Source organism: Delphinapterus leucas, chromosome 11 (genome assembly GCF_059928025.1).
Source record: "Delphinapterus leucas isolate spDelLeu-1000000601 "Yukka" chromosome 11, BTC_Dleu_Yukka2, whole genome shotgun sequence".
In the NCBI taxonomy this organism is placed as follows: domain Eukaryota; kingdom Metazoa; phylum Chordata; class Mammalia; order Artiodactyla; family Monodontidae; genus Delphinapterus; species Delphinapterus leucas.
Genome location: NC_143139.1, coordinates 66703152 through 66717804, shown reverse-complemented (window position 1 = coordinate 66717804; position 14653 = coordinate 66703152). Strand labels below are relative to the sequence as shown.

Below are 14653 nucleotides of genomic sequence, written 5' to 3'. Positions count from 1 at the left end.
AGGTACTCTATAGACCTTTGTCCAATAGATGAGTTACTGTAAAGAAATGGGACTGATTCCATTATTTGTAGTCCCATCACACGTGCACTTTCATTACTGTTTGAAAATTACATTTCTCAATAGACGGCGTAGATCCAGAGAGCAGGGTAGAGGTTTTAGTGTTGCAGAGTGATGCAGAGCAGTGTGGATGAGAATAAAAGCAATGCCCTGGAATTCAATGACGTACTGTGAATAAAAAAGTGCTGAGAAGACCGATACAAAACCAGTTCTTATTCTCTCGTAAATGGTTCTCTATTTCAATAGCAACGATCTAATTTATGGAAGTGTGACTACCCAGGGAAAAAGTCTAATAAAAAATACTTGATAAAGTTGAAAAGCACAGTTACTAGAAATGAGTACTGTGGAATAGGGAAGAGGCACACACAGCTTGAGGTTTGACAACACATAAGAATCACTGAGCTGTTAGGAAGTCCAAAGGTATGTAACACCACAGCAAAAGTACTTTCAAAGAACTCATTTTAAAAGTCATCCAAATGCAAAATATCTAATAATGCTAAAACTTGTGTTCAAATGATAAAAATGTATGGTGCTTCACACACGGTAGTAAATAGCCATTTGTACCTCTGGAAAAAGAAAGAAGCTTGAGACGGGCATATTTTATGGTTGAATCAGCTATTTAACACAAAATAAGAGATCAGAGAGAAAAACACCAGTATCACAAGTTTTCTGTGTCTAAAACTCTCACATGCTGTGAGTCCACCCCTTTGAATAATACTTCTCATTAGGAAGGTACTTACATTAGGCCTCAGCTTGGCGGCCAGATCATAGTACTTCTCGGCTGCTTCATTGAGGCTAGCCTGCCTGTTAAAGAAAACAAAAACAAAAACAAAATCGTTTATTTTAAAATTTCAGAGAGGTGAACAGAATCATTATGTAGCAAAATAATTAACTTTTTAAAGATTACAATCATGCCAATCAAATAATAAGGTGACTAAGCAGAAAAAGATCAGTAAAAATTGAACGCACACAATGTACTTGTCATGATCTTTAAGGCCCTGTAAATAATATCTCAACCTAATCCTACTCAGCAGGCATTATTTTAAATGTACACATTAGGAATTCGCAATGTTAGTTTCCTTTTCCAAGCTAATGTCCATAGTATGTCACAGGGTTGGGATTCTCCTGCTTCAGTATGATGTCCTAGAAAAGTCTTAACTCTTAAAAATAAACTGTCAAGATTACTATTTAGTTGCTCTTGTTTTATGAAAATACTAAACATTTTCAGGTTTTAGAAAAAAAAAAATCTATCTAGAAAGCTACTTTCTTTACAGTCCAGGAGGGGAACTTTCCATTGTGTGTTATTTATCCAGAAAAAAAAAAAAAAAAAGGCCAGTCTCTCCCTCTCTTTGCTCTCCCGTCACCAGGGTGGGCACATGATGTAGCCTCAGCTAACGGGATGTTCTTGCTTAGGACTTTGATTCCTGAGCAAATGACAGAAAGATGAGAGGATGGCTAGAATTTGCTCACAGTGACAGTGGTGGAGGCAACAGGGCTATATCCTGGTCAGAGTCTTCCTGTAAAGAACTGCTATTGGATGTCCTGCTTCTTTGCAGGAAGACTCTGGGGCTACTTTATTTCCTGCCAGTTCAAGCTATGTCTTCCAGTCTATAGTGAATTCTGTAGTTCCCACAGCCTTAAAATAGCTACAGTCAGTTTTTCTTAATTACTACCAAATACCATGAGTGGCACAGGTGACTTATACAAATAAGATGCAGACTAAACTTTATAGATAAGTTTGTGCACTGTCTATTCTTGCAATTCACAGCAAACTCCTTGGTTCAGCCAATTGGTTAACAGAAGAAATCAAATCTCTCGAGTCCCAAAGAAGCCCAGCCAATTAGCCATCAAAACATTATGCTTTTTGATCATGCCATGCTTCTTTCTGAAAACCTTCCAAGATGGTAGATAATAAAAGCTAGAAGCTCTTGCAGGTTACACTGTAGTCTGGTGACCATATCTGTGTAGAAAAGAAATGCTATAGAAAAAGAACAAATTCAACTTCAGATAACTATAGTGTGAACAATAGTACTTAAAGCCGTGCGGTCCTGCAGTTAAAATGGAGTCTTCTCTTGAAACTGTGATGTGAAGAACCTTTTGAGACAAGACCTTTGCAAAGAGGTCAGGAATAAAGAGGAGAAACAAAAATTAACTTTCTCAATTAGAAAACCACTTCTCTCTTTAAAAGAGAAGGCAAACTAGCCATACCTATAAAATTGAATTTGCACTTTGGTCAAGCCACATAAAAACTATAAAGACATATGGCATGCAACCATATAAACTACAGGAATAAGTGAAGATAACATTTCTCTGGAGAGCAGGACATATTTTTCTAATTTTTAAAGGAAAAATAATTAGAAACACTGCTATTTTTAATGGGGTTATAGAGAAAGTAAAAGTCCTTGACTTAAGACTCTACTGGACTTACAACATGTTACAAAGTGCTGTTGCAATTTATATTCTCATAAATGTTGAAGTTCAATTTCAATATATCAAGAAAAGTACTTCAGTCTGGTATGAAACAGTAAAAATTCTCTCGCTAGGGTATTTAATGAAGGTTCCCTAAACCAAACTATAGAATCACTTTGGTTCAGATTCATTTGGAAATTTGAACCAGAATTCATTAGGTCATGCCCTGGAAAGGTTTTCTCCAGAGGAAAATAAAAGGCATGGAGTAGGAAATTAGAGTAACTTAATTCTACAAAGAAGTAAGTTACTTTGAAGCAAGATCAACCAATAGATGTTTAACATAGGAAGTATGGTGACCATTAATATTCATCTTTATGGACATTCAGATTCAGGAGGTAGATAAGGATCAAAAAAGAAACTCAGGAATTCACTAGGTAAAATGCCTTTAAAATAATAATCAATGCAATTGAAAAAAGTTTTTTTCCCCATAAAAAGGTTATTAGTTTTTCAAGCCTTCACTGTCTTCAGTCTTCTTAATTCCCAAAGGAAATATCTAGTTTAGAAGACTTAGTTTCTTAAGCTAAAAGTAGAATTGATGATATTCTAATGAAATAAGAAAATACAAATAGAATTTATTATATTTGCCATATAACTGTGAAAATTAATTTTGACTCTAGGACTTTTCTTCTAATATTAAACGGATTTTACTGACTACTAGGCACTTATGGCAACACATGGAAAACTGTAGGGAAAAGAGTATGTCAGTTCTACCCACTGAATCTTCCCGTATATCCTCGTTTTACTCTCTACAGAGAAAACTCATGAGGAGCTGTCCAATGTCTACTTTATGGCGTAAGCTGTATTGCAAACTCCCCCCTCTGCAAGAAACATCCTGGGAGTACTTAATAAATCTTAATGCAAAAATGAATGAATCATTACTCAGCATTTGAAAACTGAGGAAATTAGCAATATCCTGCCAGTTGCTTAGGGGATTCTAGTAAACACCCTAGAACCTCAACCACTGGATTGTTAGAGATTGATTACAGGACTCAGGTTCCAAAGACTATTGGGATCAAACTACTTAAAGAAGCTGATAAAATATACTTTTCCTGAATCCCCATATTTCTTTTCTTTGTTCACTATTTCTTTTCTGAGATAGTAAATTCTCTATGTATCACTTACAAAATTCCATGGATTGATTACTCTATTTTCCAGTTTCAACAATATTATGAATCTATTGCTATTATTGCTATTATTAACCACATTTCAAAGATGGTTAAAATGAGGCTTAGAGAAGCTGACAGTCCCCCAAGGCAACGCAGCTGGTAAGTGGTTGAGCTCAGAATCAAGGGCTCTAAAATAAAATATCTGAATCACAGGATCATGCTGCTATCTTTGTGAGCGCCGGATGTATCAGAATGACATGTGGTACATTGCTCTGTGGCAGATGACCACAACAATTCTTACATCAAATACTAAGAAAGCAATAAAACATGCTTCTTGATTATTATGCTTAAAAGCGATGATTTAAAGTAAGGAATGAGATTTGAAAAGGGGAAAATATGAAAAAAAAAAAAAAGGGGAGAATATGGAGAATATTTGCAATGACAGGTTTTACATCCTTCCAATTCTAACTCCCAAACTGACAGAAGTGAACTTCACCAGACCCAGCCGAGCAGAGGATAGTTTTAAGAACAAACAGTGAGGGGCTTCCCTGGTGGCGCAGTGGTTGAGGGTCCGCCTGCCGATGCAGGGGACGCGGGTTCGTGCCCCGGTCTGGGAAGATGCCACGTGCCGCGCAGCGGCTGGGCCCGCGAGCCATGGCCGCTGAGCCTGCGCGTCCGGAGCCTGTGCTCCGCAACGGGAGAGGCCACAGCAGTGAGAGGCCTGCCTACGGCAAAAAAAAAAAAAAGAATAAACAGTGAAATGCACTATAGTATTTTGCCGCATGTACTTCACCGTCTCCCATAAAGGAGGGGAAGAGTAGGAATTCAGGGGAAAGGCAAGGAAATATGGAATGAGAAAAAGCAAGAAGAGTATTTGGATACTCACTTTCTTACCCCCCAAATCTCCTATTTTGGGGGGCGGTGGTCACAATTAGACAGAGAAGGGGACCGTAAGTTTCCCGCGTGTCCAAGCAGAAGACTCAGAAGGTGAGTAAAGGGGAAAGTAGTTGGCCCTGCCAAGAGATCTCCCAGGCCGTATGTAGACAACCTTGTGTTCTGGCCACAATATACTTTACAAAAGCCAGAAATGAGATGGTAAGAAAAATTACTCTTACCAGGAAACTACACTGGGCCCAGATGGGTGACTACCCTCATCTAACATGTCACCCTGAGTCAACATTATGTCCCTTATCTAAAGAGTAAAGATTAAATCACCATGCCAACAATAGACATCAATTGGAGACTGATACAGTGGCTCCTTTCTTATTAACTCCTGTCCATCACATATTTAAGGCCCTCTCCCTCTGCATATTATCTGTGGCCTCTCAGGGCCACAAAAGGTAAGGAGGTAGAAAAGCCAGATGGTATTTGTAAACTAGATTATGAAGTAAACCTCGACTTCTGAAAAAAATCACTGGGTTGCGCCGATTATATTTTTAAAGTCTTTAGATTCAGTTTTTCTGCCATCAGTGAAAAAGTAGGTTCAGAGTGAAAACAAATAGTAACAAAAGTCACAAACAAATGTCATCATTTGATTACTACAGAATTCCATTTTTGCACATGGGACTATGAAACTTACATCTGTTAAAAAATATAGAAATATATTTCATACAGCTAATTCTTCTCTTTGGTATTATTTTATGACATAAAAGTGTCTTTTGGAACACAGGTTTAGGGCCCAATATTCTTACAAGAAAAGATATATAAAAGAAATTTGGGAATCAATTACATTATGAAACAACTTGATATACCCCATAAAATGTTTGAGGAGATTCTGATTAAAAGAATCATTTGCAATTACCTACATTTTTATGTATTCTGTGAGAATTATAAAATTAAAGGTTGGTAAATTTTAAATTACTTCCTTGAAGAAATATAGAAAATAAAAACTCAAGTAGCATTTAGAAGACTCTCTTTAACTACAATTATTAATGGTTGTGAATTGTCAGTCTTGAATTAAAATTATTTAATATGGATGATAACCACTGTTTGACTCATATGAAAGACAATATTTTATTTAAGTCTTGGTGATCATTTTCAAGGATAACTTATGAGGATTTTTTTTTTAAACTAGAGAGCCATTTGTTCCTGTATCATGAAAGTAAGCTGAAACAGTATCTGATGCTTCCTGTGTTCTTGCCGACTTGCTAAACTTACACTTAGCTTTAAGTTACTCAAAGCAGAGGAAAATGTTAATTCTAGTTGATAAACTGTACAGTAGTAATAGAAGTAGAACTGAAATAAACAAGGACATAAAAATGTATGGAAAATCTTAAAATAGCAAAACCAGAGTCACATATATGTAAAAATAATGGAGTAGAAAAAAAACCTTGTAATGAAACTCCTAGAATAAATGATTTACGGTCATCAAGGCTTCTTAAATGAAAACTTCTCAACCAAGACATCAAAAATGGCTTCAAGACCTGTAGGCATCTGTCTCAACACTAAATATAAATGATAGAGAGGCACAGTGGAAATGTAGCAATAACAGAGGAAAAGACTACACTGATGGTGTAAGTTTTACAAAATGATTCCTTGAAGTTAGATATTTCTTGATGTCCCGTAAGAATTTGAGTCCATTGATTCATGGCCTCAAATCTTTGAGGGCTGCTGAGGACAGGTTAAGCCTAAATCTGGAAAGATTACATAATGAAATGTACTGGAAAAATGAAAAGGAAGGAAACGTCTATCGGTAATGTCCACTATAATATTCCTATATAGTAAATTACTACTTATGTCCAAGTGGTAGTGCTTGGGTGGGGAGCAGGGTTTGAGAGGGATGACAAGAGGAAAGGCAAACTAGAACTTGTTTGCAGGAGTGGTCCAAGAACCAACATCATAAGCAACACCTGTGACTTGTTAGAAGAGTAAAACCTCAGGTACCACCCACACATACTAAATCAGAACATGTGATGTAACAAGATCCCTGGGTGATTCACATGAACATTAATGTTGGAAAGGCACAGAGTAGGAAGGTACCAACTTTAACTTCATCTGCCACACCCCTTTGCTTTAAAGACCTTACATCCCACTTTAGCCTAGTTGAAATAGGCCACTCTTAACCAAAACTTGGCAGTAATATACAATTTATAAGTAGAAAACCCAATAACTTTTTGAGCGGTCTTCGGTAATTTGGGAAGTGCTAAAGAAGAAAGCGTATTACTTACAGGGTCTTGGAGATATATATATATCTCCAATATCCAACGTATGTGTGTGTGTGGGTGGGTGTGGGTGTACATTCACAATGTGCTTTGAGAAAATAATCTGATTTTGTTCCTTTATTCCTTAAGAATGTCTATTTCATGTCATTTCCAGTGAAATTATTGGAGAATGAAAATTGAAAGATAATTTTTTCTCATATATTCACTCTGCTCTCTAGAAATTAGGGAAGCATTGGGAACCAGTTGGTACAGTACAGTTTTCCTTTTCTTACTACCTTAGGAAGCAGTGACAACTTGGGTCCTTAGGCCTGGATAAAAGGAAACTGCACACTTATCTCAGCAGTGTGTCCTTCGTCAGACAATATACCGTGATGGTATGTCTATAAACTTAACGTTCCTTTTACAGTACAAACTTGGAGTTCTCTCTCCTATGACTATATACCTACTTTCTAAAATTTACCACAAAGGGCTAATGTAATAATTCTGGAAGGATCTTACTATTTAGGATTTACACATTTGAAAACCTGTTACTCTCTATAAACCCTTTTTCCATCAGTAAATTCAGGAATCACAGCTTCTAGGTAATCACCCAGTTATAAAGCTATGAGGGAGCCAATGTGACACAGTGAAAACAGTATTATACTTGGCAAGAATATGCTAAGTTTAAATCCCAGCGTTACCAAGTATGGGAAATACCAACTCTCTTTGAGCCTCAGCATCTTCATCTGTAAAACGGGAATATTAGTGTCTATTTCATATATGTGAAATTATAACTAAGAGGGTGACATATACAATGCAAAATACAGTGCTAGGTAGACAGGAGATACCTGAATAAATGCTACATTTTTTCCTTCATTACCCTGTAAATGGATTTTAAAAAAGAAAATAAAAGAAAAAAACAATTTTCCACCAGAGCCCATGAATGCTGTGAATGAGTTAAATTTGTTTTCAGTGCCTCAAGATTTCCTCTCAGGTGTCAAATACCTTTGTGTGCTTTCTAGCTTCCAGGTCTGGAAGAACGCTGAATAAATCCATTCACACAAAGTGCTTCTAACAGAATAATTGATTCAATACTTTCCTCTCACAACTCTATAGACACAACTCTACTGAGTTTTAGTATTTTAAATTCCTTTGATATTTTCCTTTGATGATAACCAATCTGCTTTTTTTTTAATGCTCTCATCTGGAAATATCCAGTACTTTTTCCATTTTATTTGAAGTACTAAAAATGTCAACACATGTAGTCAACCATTCATTATGTGAGGCCTTCAACATCTGTGATCACCCTCCCTGGAAATATATTTAGTAATTAGCCACAGTGTGCATCCTGTCTTCCCAAACAAGGCAGAAGCCGAAAATTTCCTCATCTTCCAACTTGCTTCCAGCCAAGGTATCAGTACATGACTCAGATTCCATCAATCAGATGCAACCTCAAGAGAATCAAAATCAGAAGTAAGTATAATGGGTAGGCAGCTGCACTCAGAAGACTCATCTTCTAATGAATGTGGTGCTTGTTCTTCTTGGTTCCTTGTGGGTGATGGTGTCAGAGCTCTGGATTCTAAAAGCTGCTGAGCACCAAGGAAAGCTAGGTGGTGGAAATTATTTCTGGCTATGTAGAGCACTCTCAAGCCTATGGGAGAGTCTGTGGGCTATAGAATTCTCTACAATAAAACCTGTTTCTGCTTAAACTGGCAAGAGTGGATTCTCTAGTTTGCAACTAAAAATGGTGACCCATGCAAGAAGACAAGTTTAGGAGTAGATCTATTTTCATTAATTTTGGTTTTAATAATGATGATGAAAGACCTCCATCCTATCTTGGAAATTTTTTCTATTTGTTGATAATTGCTCATCTGAGCTATGTTCTCCTTCAGAAATTTTCTATTTATATTAACATTTATACAACAAATAAAATTATATATGTATATATGCCATATCTAACTACATACACATAAGTACAGCATAATTATATATACATATTTATATACACAGAGACAAAAGTATCACATATTACATAAACAATACCTATATACTATACAGGTATATATAACTATATATACATAGTTGTATACTATATATAATTATATAAACATATACATATATAAATAAAATTACTAGTGTATATATACTATTCTCAATCTATTCATCAATCTTTTATCCTTTCAGTCATCATTTTCATGTCTTTAGTATTTTTCATTAAGTTCTGGGAAAATATCTATAATTTCTATTTAAATTTCAATCCATCAATTTTACATTGCCTCCACTGTAGTTATAAACTCAGAGATCCTATTAATTGCTTAATCTTTTCTGATGTTATATGGCTCCTCTTTCCAACTATGTATTTTATTGTCACAGATATATTCTGATCAGTTAGGATAGGTTAGATTACACTGCGATAACAGACACATCCTAAATCTCAGTGAATTAAGACAAAATTTACTTTGCATTCATTCATCCTATCCAATGCAGGTGAGAAGGGAAGTTTGTCTCCCTTTGCTTATTTCTGGATCTATTTCCACAATTTCCAAGTCAGAAAAAGGGAAAAGCACTGACTCTTACAATTTGGGCTCAGAAATAACATACATCACGTTCACACACATTCAACGACCCAATAAGACACAGGAAGGTCTTCAACTTGGAAGAAGGCAGAAAAGTGCAGTCCTATTATGTTTCTTGAAGTGGGAAGGCCAAATATATTTGGTGAACAGCATTAATACTTCTACCCCACACAGTGTTCTTGTGAATCACCTTGACAACAGGAATTAGAAATATTCTAATTCTACAGAAAAAGATCTTTCTCCATTACTGAGAATTAAAATGGATCTGTTAGACATTTCTCCAATTTCAAGCCTCTTGAAGGTCCTAATAAGTTAAAGATTTGCCCCTTGATGGGCTCTTCCAAACTAGTCTCTTCTGGCGGAATGATTTTTCTTTTCCTTTTTCTTTTTGCTTTCGTGATAAGCAGTTTTTTCCTTATTAATAGATTCTTTGTGTCAATTCATTGGGAACTACCCAAGGAAAGGGAAGTTAAATAAGTATGCTTCAAATTATATCTTGAACTATAACATTTCCTAAATTGATGATTTTGTATATTAGGTCAACCATTGATCCAGCTAACCAAGACACAGCCAGGGAGACATCTGCCCTTTCCCTCCCATCGAACTGATCACCAAACCTTGCCAATTTTGTCTCCTAAATATCTTAGGAAAGAACAATTTACAACAATTTGGCTGCCTCAAGGGAAATGTTAGATGTAACACTGAATAAGCAAAATCTTGACAGCTAGCCATTTTGATAAGGCTGCATTCAAGGGAAAACCAATAACCTTTTTTATTCTTTTTAGCAAACAAAGTCCTACATGCTCTTGATTAATAAGGAAAGAGGCTGGTGTTCAGTTTGCACAATAGGCATTCAAGAAATTGTTGAATTTGACAGAGCTAAAAAAATAAGTAAAAACATTCATACGGACTGCCACCAAGTTGAATAAGGATATGACCAGGTTGCTGTGGTCATACTCGCAATCAAGATAGGAAGGCGCTGACTGAATGCAACTTAATGAGCAATGCAGACTGTAGAAAGCTAGAGAGAATGTTCTGAAAAATAAATCCTAAAGATTTCCACGTCGCCAATGTATAACAAAAACTTTCCACTGGTTTCTAGCACTATGGTAACTAAGGAAAAGTTACAAGCTATGTATTTAACAAGGACGTTTTTTGTAATGTTCTTGTAACGAGTTTCCAAGTTTCCGTTGGTAGACCTTGAATTTCAGATACTGATTTAATATATAGCAAAATGCCTTGTTGATGAAAGTATCTATTATGATTAAGATAAATTAGTTTCTAGAAACTTGTGCATTCACATTCTAAATGGTTTATTGTAACTAAAAGCACAGTGTTTTTATTCATGAAGAAAAAAAAAATTCTCTTTCCAACACAGCACCTAACCTTCTCATGCAAATTAAAGTATCTTTTAAAAATTGTCCTTCTAGGGCTTCCCTGGTGGCGCTGTGGTTGAGAGTCCGCCTGCCGATGAGGGGACATGGGTTCGTGCCCTGGTCCAGGAAGATCCCACATGCCGCGGAGCGGCTGGGCCCGTGAGCCATGGCCACTGAGCCTGCGCGTCCGGAGCCTGTGCTCCGCAACGGGAGAGGCCGCAGCAGTGAGAGGCCCGCGTACCGCAGAAAAAAAAAAAAAAAAAAAAAAATCATTCTATTGAAGGTTCCTGCAAACTGGCTACAGTTTATTTTTAAAATATACCAATAGTCTATTGAATCGTGATTTCTCTTTGTAGGTACCTGCTTTAGGAATGCTAAGCATTGATATGGAATGAGGATATTCAACTGAAACCTCACAGTACACTCTTTCCTCTCAAACAGACTTCGAATTTCTTATTTAAAACTTATTAAAAGCCAAGGAGTAAACCACTAAGATACAGTTACAGTAATAATCTCAAATTATAAATCCAAGGGAATTTACAAAACTTGCTTTAAATATTGGTTCCTGGGGGACAGGGGTAGGTGAGGGTATGTGATTATAAAAGGAGAATACGAAGGATGCTTGTGGTGATGGAAACAGTCTGTATTTTGACTGAGTGATAGATACACTAACCTATACATGTAATAAAAGTGCATAAAACTAAAAACACACAGACACACACAGGGGTACAACTAAAACTGGGGAAACCCAATAAAACCAGTGGACTGCATCGATATCAAAATACTGGTTTTGATCCTGTATGGTAGTTCTACAAGATATCACCACTGGGGAAACTGGATAAGTGGTACAGTGATCTCTCTGTATTATTTCTTAACTGCATGCAAATCTACAATGATCTCAAAAAAATTTTTTTTTAAATGTTCCTCTACTTTTCTCAAAAAGTCCATGTTTTAAAACCATCCAAATGTGGCCCAATTCTCTGCTATTTTTCTTCCCATGTAAGAGTAATCTACATAATTAGAAACTTGCCCCTAGAAGACAAGCTCAGAGCCCATAGTGTGAATGTCACCCAAGGAAGCATTTATGTGGAGATTTAATAGAGTGAAATTCAGGTAACAGCATGTGCGAAGGGGTATACGTACGGCTAACAGAACAAACAATGCTTTTTAAACAACTGTATAAATCATTCGAGTTTCTTAAAAACATCCTCCTTTAATGCATTGACTTTCATTTTATATTCACACAAAAAACAGTTCATCTGCCTTTTGTTTTGCTATTATAGTAATTAGCCTTCAAAATAGTCTTTCTGAAAACAGATGCACTAACGGTCTAAAAACATATTTTTTTAACACATAGCAACAGTGCTAATTATAGGGCCATTTTGAGAATTTGACAGGCCTTAAGTATAATTGTATTTGATAATCCTCTCTACTACCAAGCATAATAAAATGTACCCACATGACCCATTCAATATAATTAATACAAAGCCACAAATATTGAGATGCAGTTGACTAACTGACATAATGTTTTGTCTTGGAAACATTTAATTAGACAGTTACTAATTTCAATTTTGCAATTTTCCTTTTGTATTTTATGGCCAATAATTTTTGAAGGAAAGAGAAAAGGGGCCTGAATAATTTTCAGAGTCCTAAAAGTTCATATACCCTATATACTATGCGCATAAACTATAATGAATTAAATAGTCCTGACTGATTTTAACATGGTTAAGCAGCATAATTCACTTTTAGAATATGGAATAAGGTGACATATAAGGGGAATTAGTATAATTGATTTAATTATATTATATTAATTTAATAAGAATAAAGCTACAGTGTTGGTCTTCTCAGGCACAGTAGCAAAAACTAACCTGAGCATGTGGGCAGCATTGAAGACCACATCAAACTCCGTGCTATCCAGTTCAGCCGCTTTTTTTGCCATCTCAGCTGCTTCTATGAGGCGAGCTTCTTCAAGAAGAAATTGACCTGCAAAGCATGAAGTCAAGTGAGCTGAAAATTGGAAAATAATAATCCTGTGAAACAACTAAAGCTGCTATAGAGAAAAACGTAAGAACAGTGGTAAGGGTGATACGAAGCTAAGATTTATGTGCACCGTGCATCTACGTGCTCATTATTTAGTCATATTCTGTATACCTTTCCCTTAATTGCAGGGCATTGCAATGTACCTAATCTGGTACATTAACAAATTTTTTTTCTTAAAAATCCTCCAAAGACTATTGAAGCAAGAAATAAAATGAACAAATTTAAAGATATACTACAGATATGTAAAAATGTTTTTAAAATGTAAAGCAATATAAAAAAGACTACGGGGGAGATTTTAGTTTTCTGATGGTCACAGAGTTTGGGGATTAAGGCCCTATATTAGTTCTGTTGAATCTACAGCTCGGGTGCAATATATTTCAGTAAGTCACCCATCAACTGGTTTAAACGTTAGTTGTTTCACCTATATAAGTCACTATAATCATTATGTTGCATCACTAGTATAAAATATAATTATTAGCTATAAACCTCTGAGATCCTAAGATGAGAGTTGCTTTGTAGGAAAAAAAGATATATGACAAATATAACTTGAATTGATTTTAATTATTGGTCCTTTAAAACAGTTTTTGTCTCTGATGCACATTCACAAACAGGGCTACCCATATTAAGATATATTTATTTCTTATATTTAAGTAACACTAAAATTATTGGAAGAACATAGAAAGGTTGGTTTAGCATTAACTTATAGATTGACTAATAAACACGGAAGAATATTAACAAATACAGATTTCTGAGATTACTTTCAGGTCAACTTTGCAAGGTTAGAATTATTGCAGATAGAGCCACACAATTCTTCAAAACTGTATCTCGAGGACTGTTATATGATGCTATCCTAGAATCATACTGTAAAGGCAAAGAAAACAACATAAAAGTTGGGCCCAATTTTAAGGCTGTAAACATGCAAACAGAGAGAGCAGGCTGCTTTTTCATAGCTAAGGATTTATTAGCAGCAAAAGTAATGATGTTAAGCCTTGTCTGATACAGATAATCAAATGAAAACCAAATCAAGGGAGGACAGAGATATGCAGAAACCACCCATGCAATTGACAGGCTTATAGAATTGTCTTCTATTTATTATTTCTCTTTGCTTTCAGATTCCTGTTTGCTTAAAGTTCAAGACTTTAACGACATGAAAAATAGTTACAAAAATGATTGCAAGTCCTAGGCATACATGGAAACTGAAAAACTTTAAAAATGGTGGGTCCCTCGCTTAGCATTTATCTACTAAATATTACAAATTGTCTTCTGACCTAAAAGGACCAGTTCTTAAAATACAGGGGAAGTTTTCTGTTTTAAAGATTTATAATAAACCACAGCCACTGCTTGTACTTAACCGTTTCTAAACTTCAATTGGTAAAGAGTGGTGCGTAAAGATAGGCCTAGGATCTTAATCCTACTTTCAGACCGGGAGTTGGAGATCCTTCAGTTCTTTCTACAAAAAGTTTTACATAACTTTCTTAGTTTGTCACCTAACATTTGGCACCTTTCTCATCTCCCAAAACAAATATAATTGTTGGGTCAGAAAATTTTTAAGAAAACAGAGTTGTAAATGGTTATGTTGATAAACAGAAAAACACATTACTTATGAAATTCATGTAGACCCTAACCCTACAGACATGTTGATATGAGACACAATTTAAAGTACATGAGGTTTTAAAAAAGTAAAACAAAAATTAGACAGTCTTTGGCATGCTGAAAAATTAACATCCCCTCACATATATCTTAGTACAGGATACCAGGCTAAACCCATATTTCAGTTAGCTATACTTATTACAGATTAAAAAAAAATTAAAACATAATATTAGGACTTCCCTGGTGGCGCAGTGGTTAAGAATCGGCCTGCCAGTGCAGGGGACATGGGTTCCACCCCT

The 14653-nt window shown here is 35.7% G+C and overlaps 1 protein-coding gene across 2 annotated transcripts in view; it reads right to left on the bottom strand.

Moving 5' to 3' along the window:
• The window catches only part of TMTC2 (transmembrane O-mannosyltransferase targeting cadherins 2), a 398246-nt gene that overhangs the window by 52831 nt on the left and 330762 nt on the right, over nt 1–14653 (bottom strand). For both annotated transcript variants that reach the window (XM_022552427.3, XM_089921080.1), the window contains 2 exons: nt 12593–12707; nt 798–861 (listed from right to left, as the gene is read on the bottom strand). In XM_022552427.3, coding sequence (XP_022408135.1) covers nt 798–861; nt 12593–12707 — 179 coding nt within the window. The remainder of the gene's footprint in view (nt 1–797; nt 862–12592; nt 12708–14653) is intronic.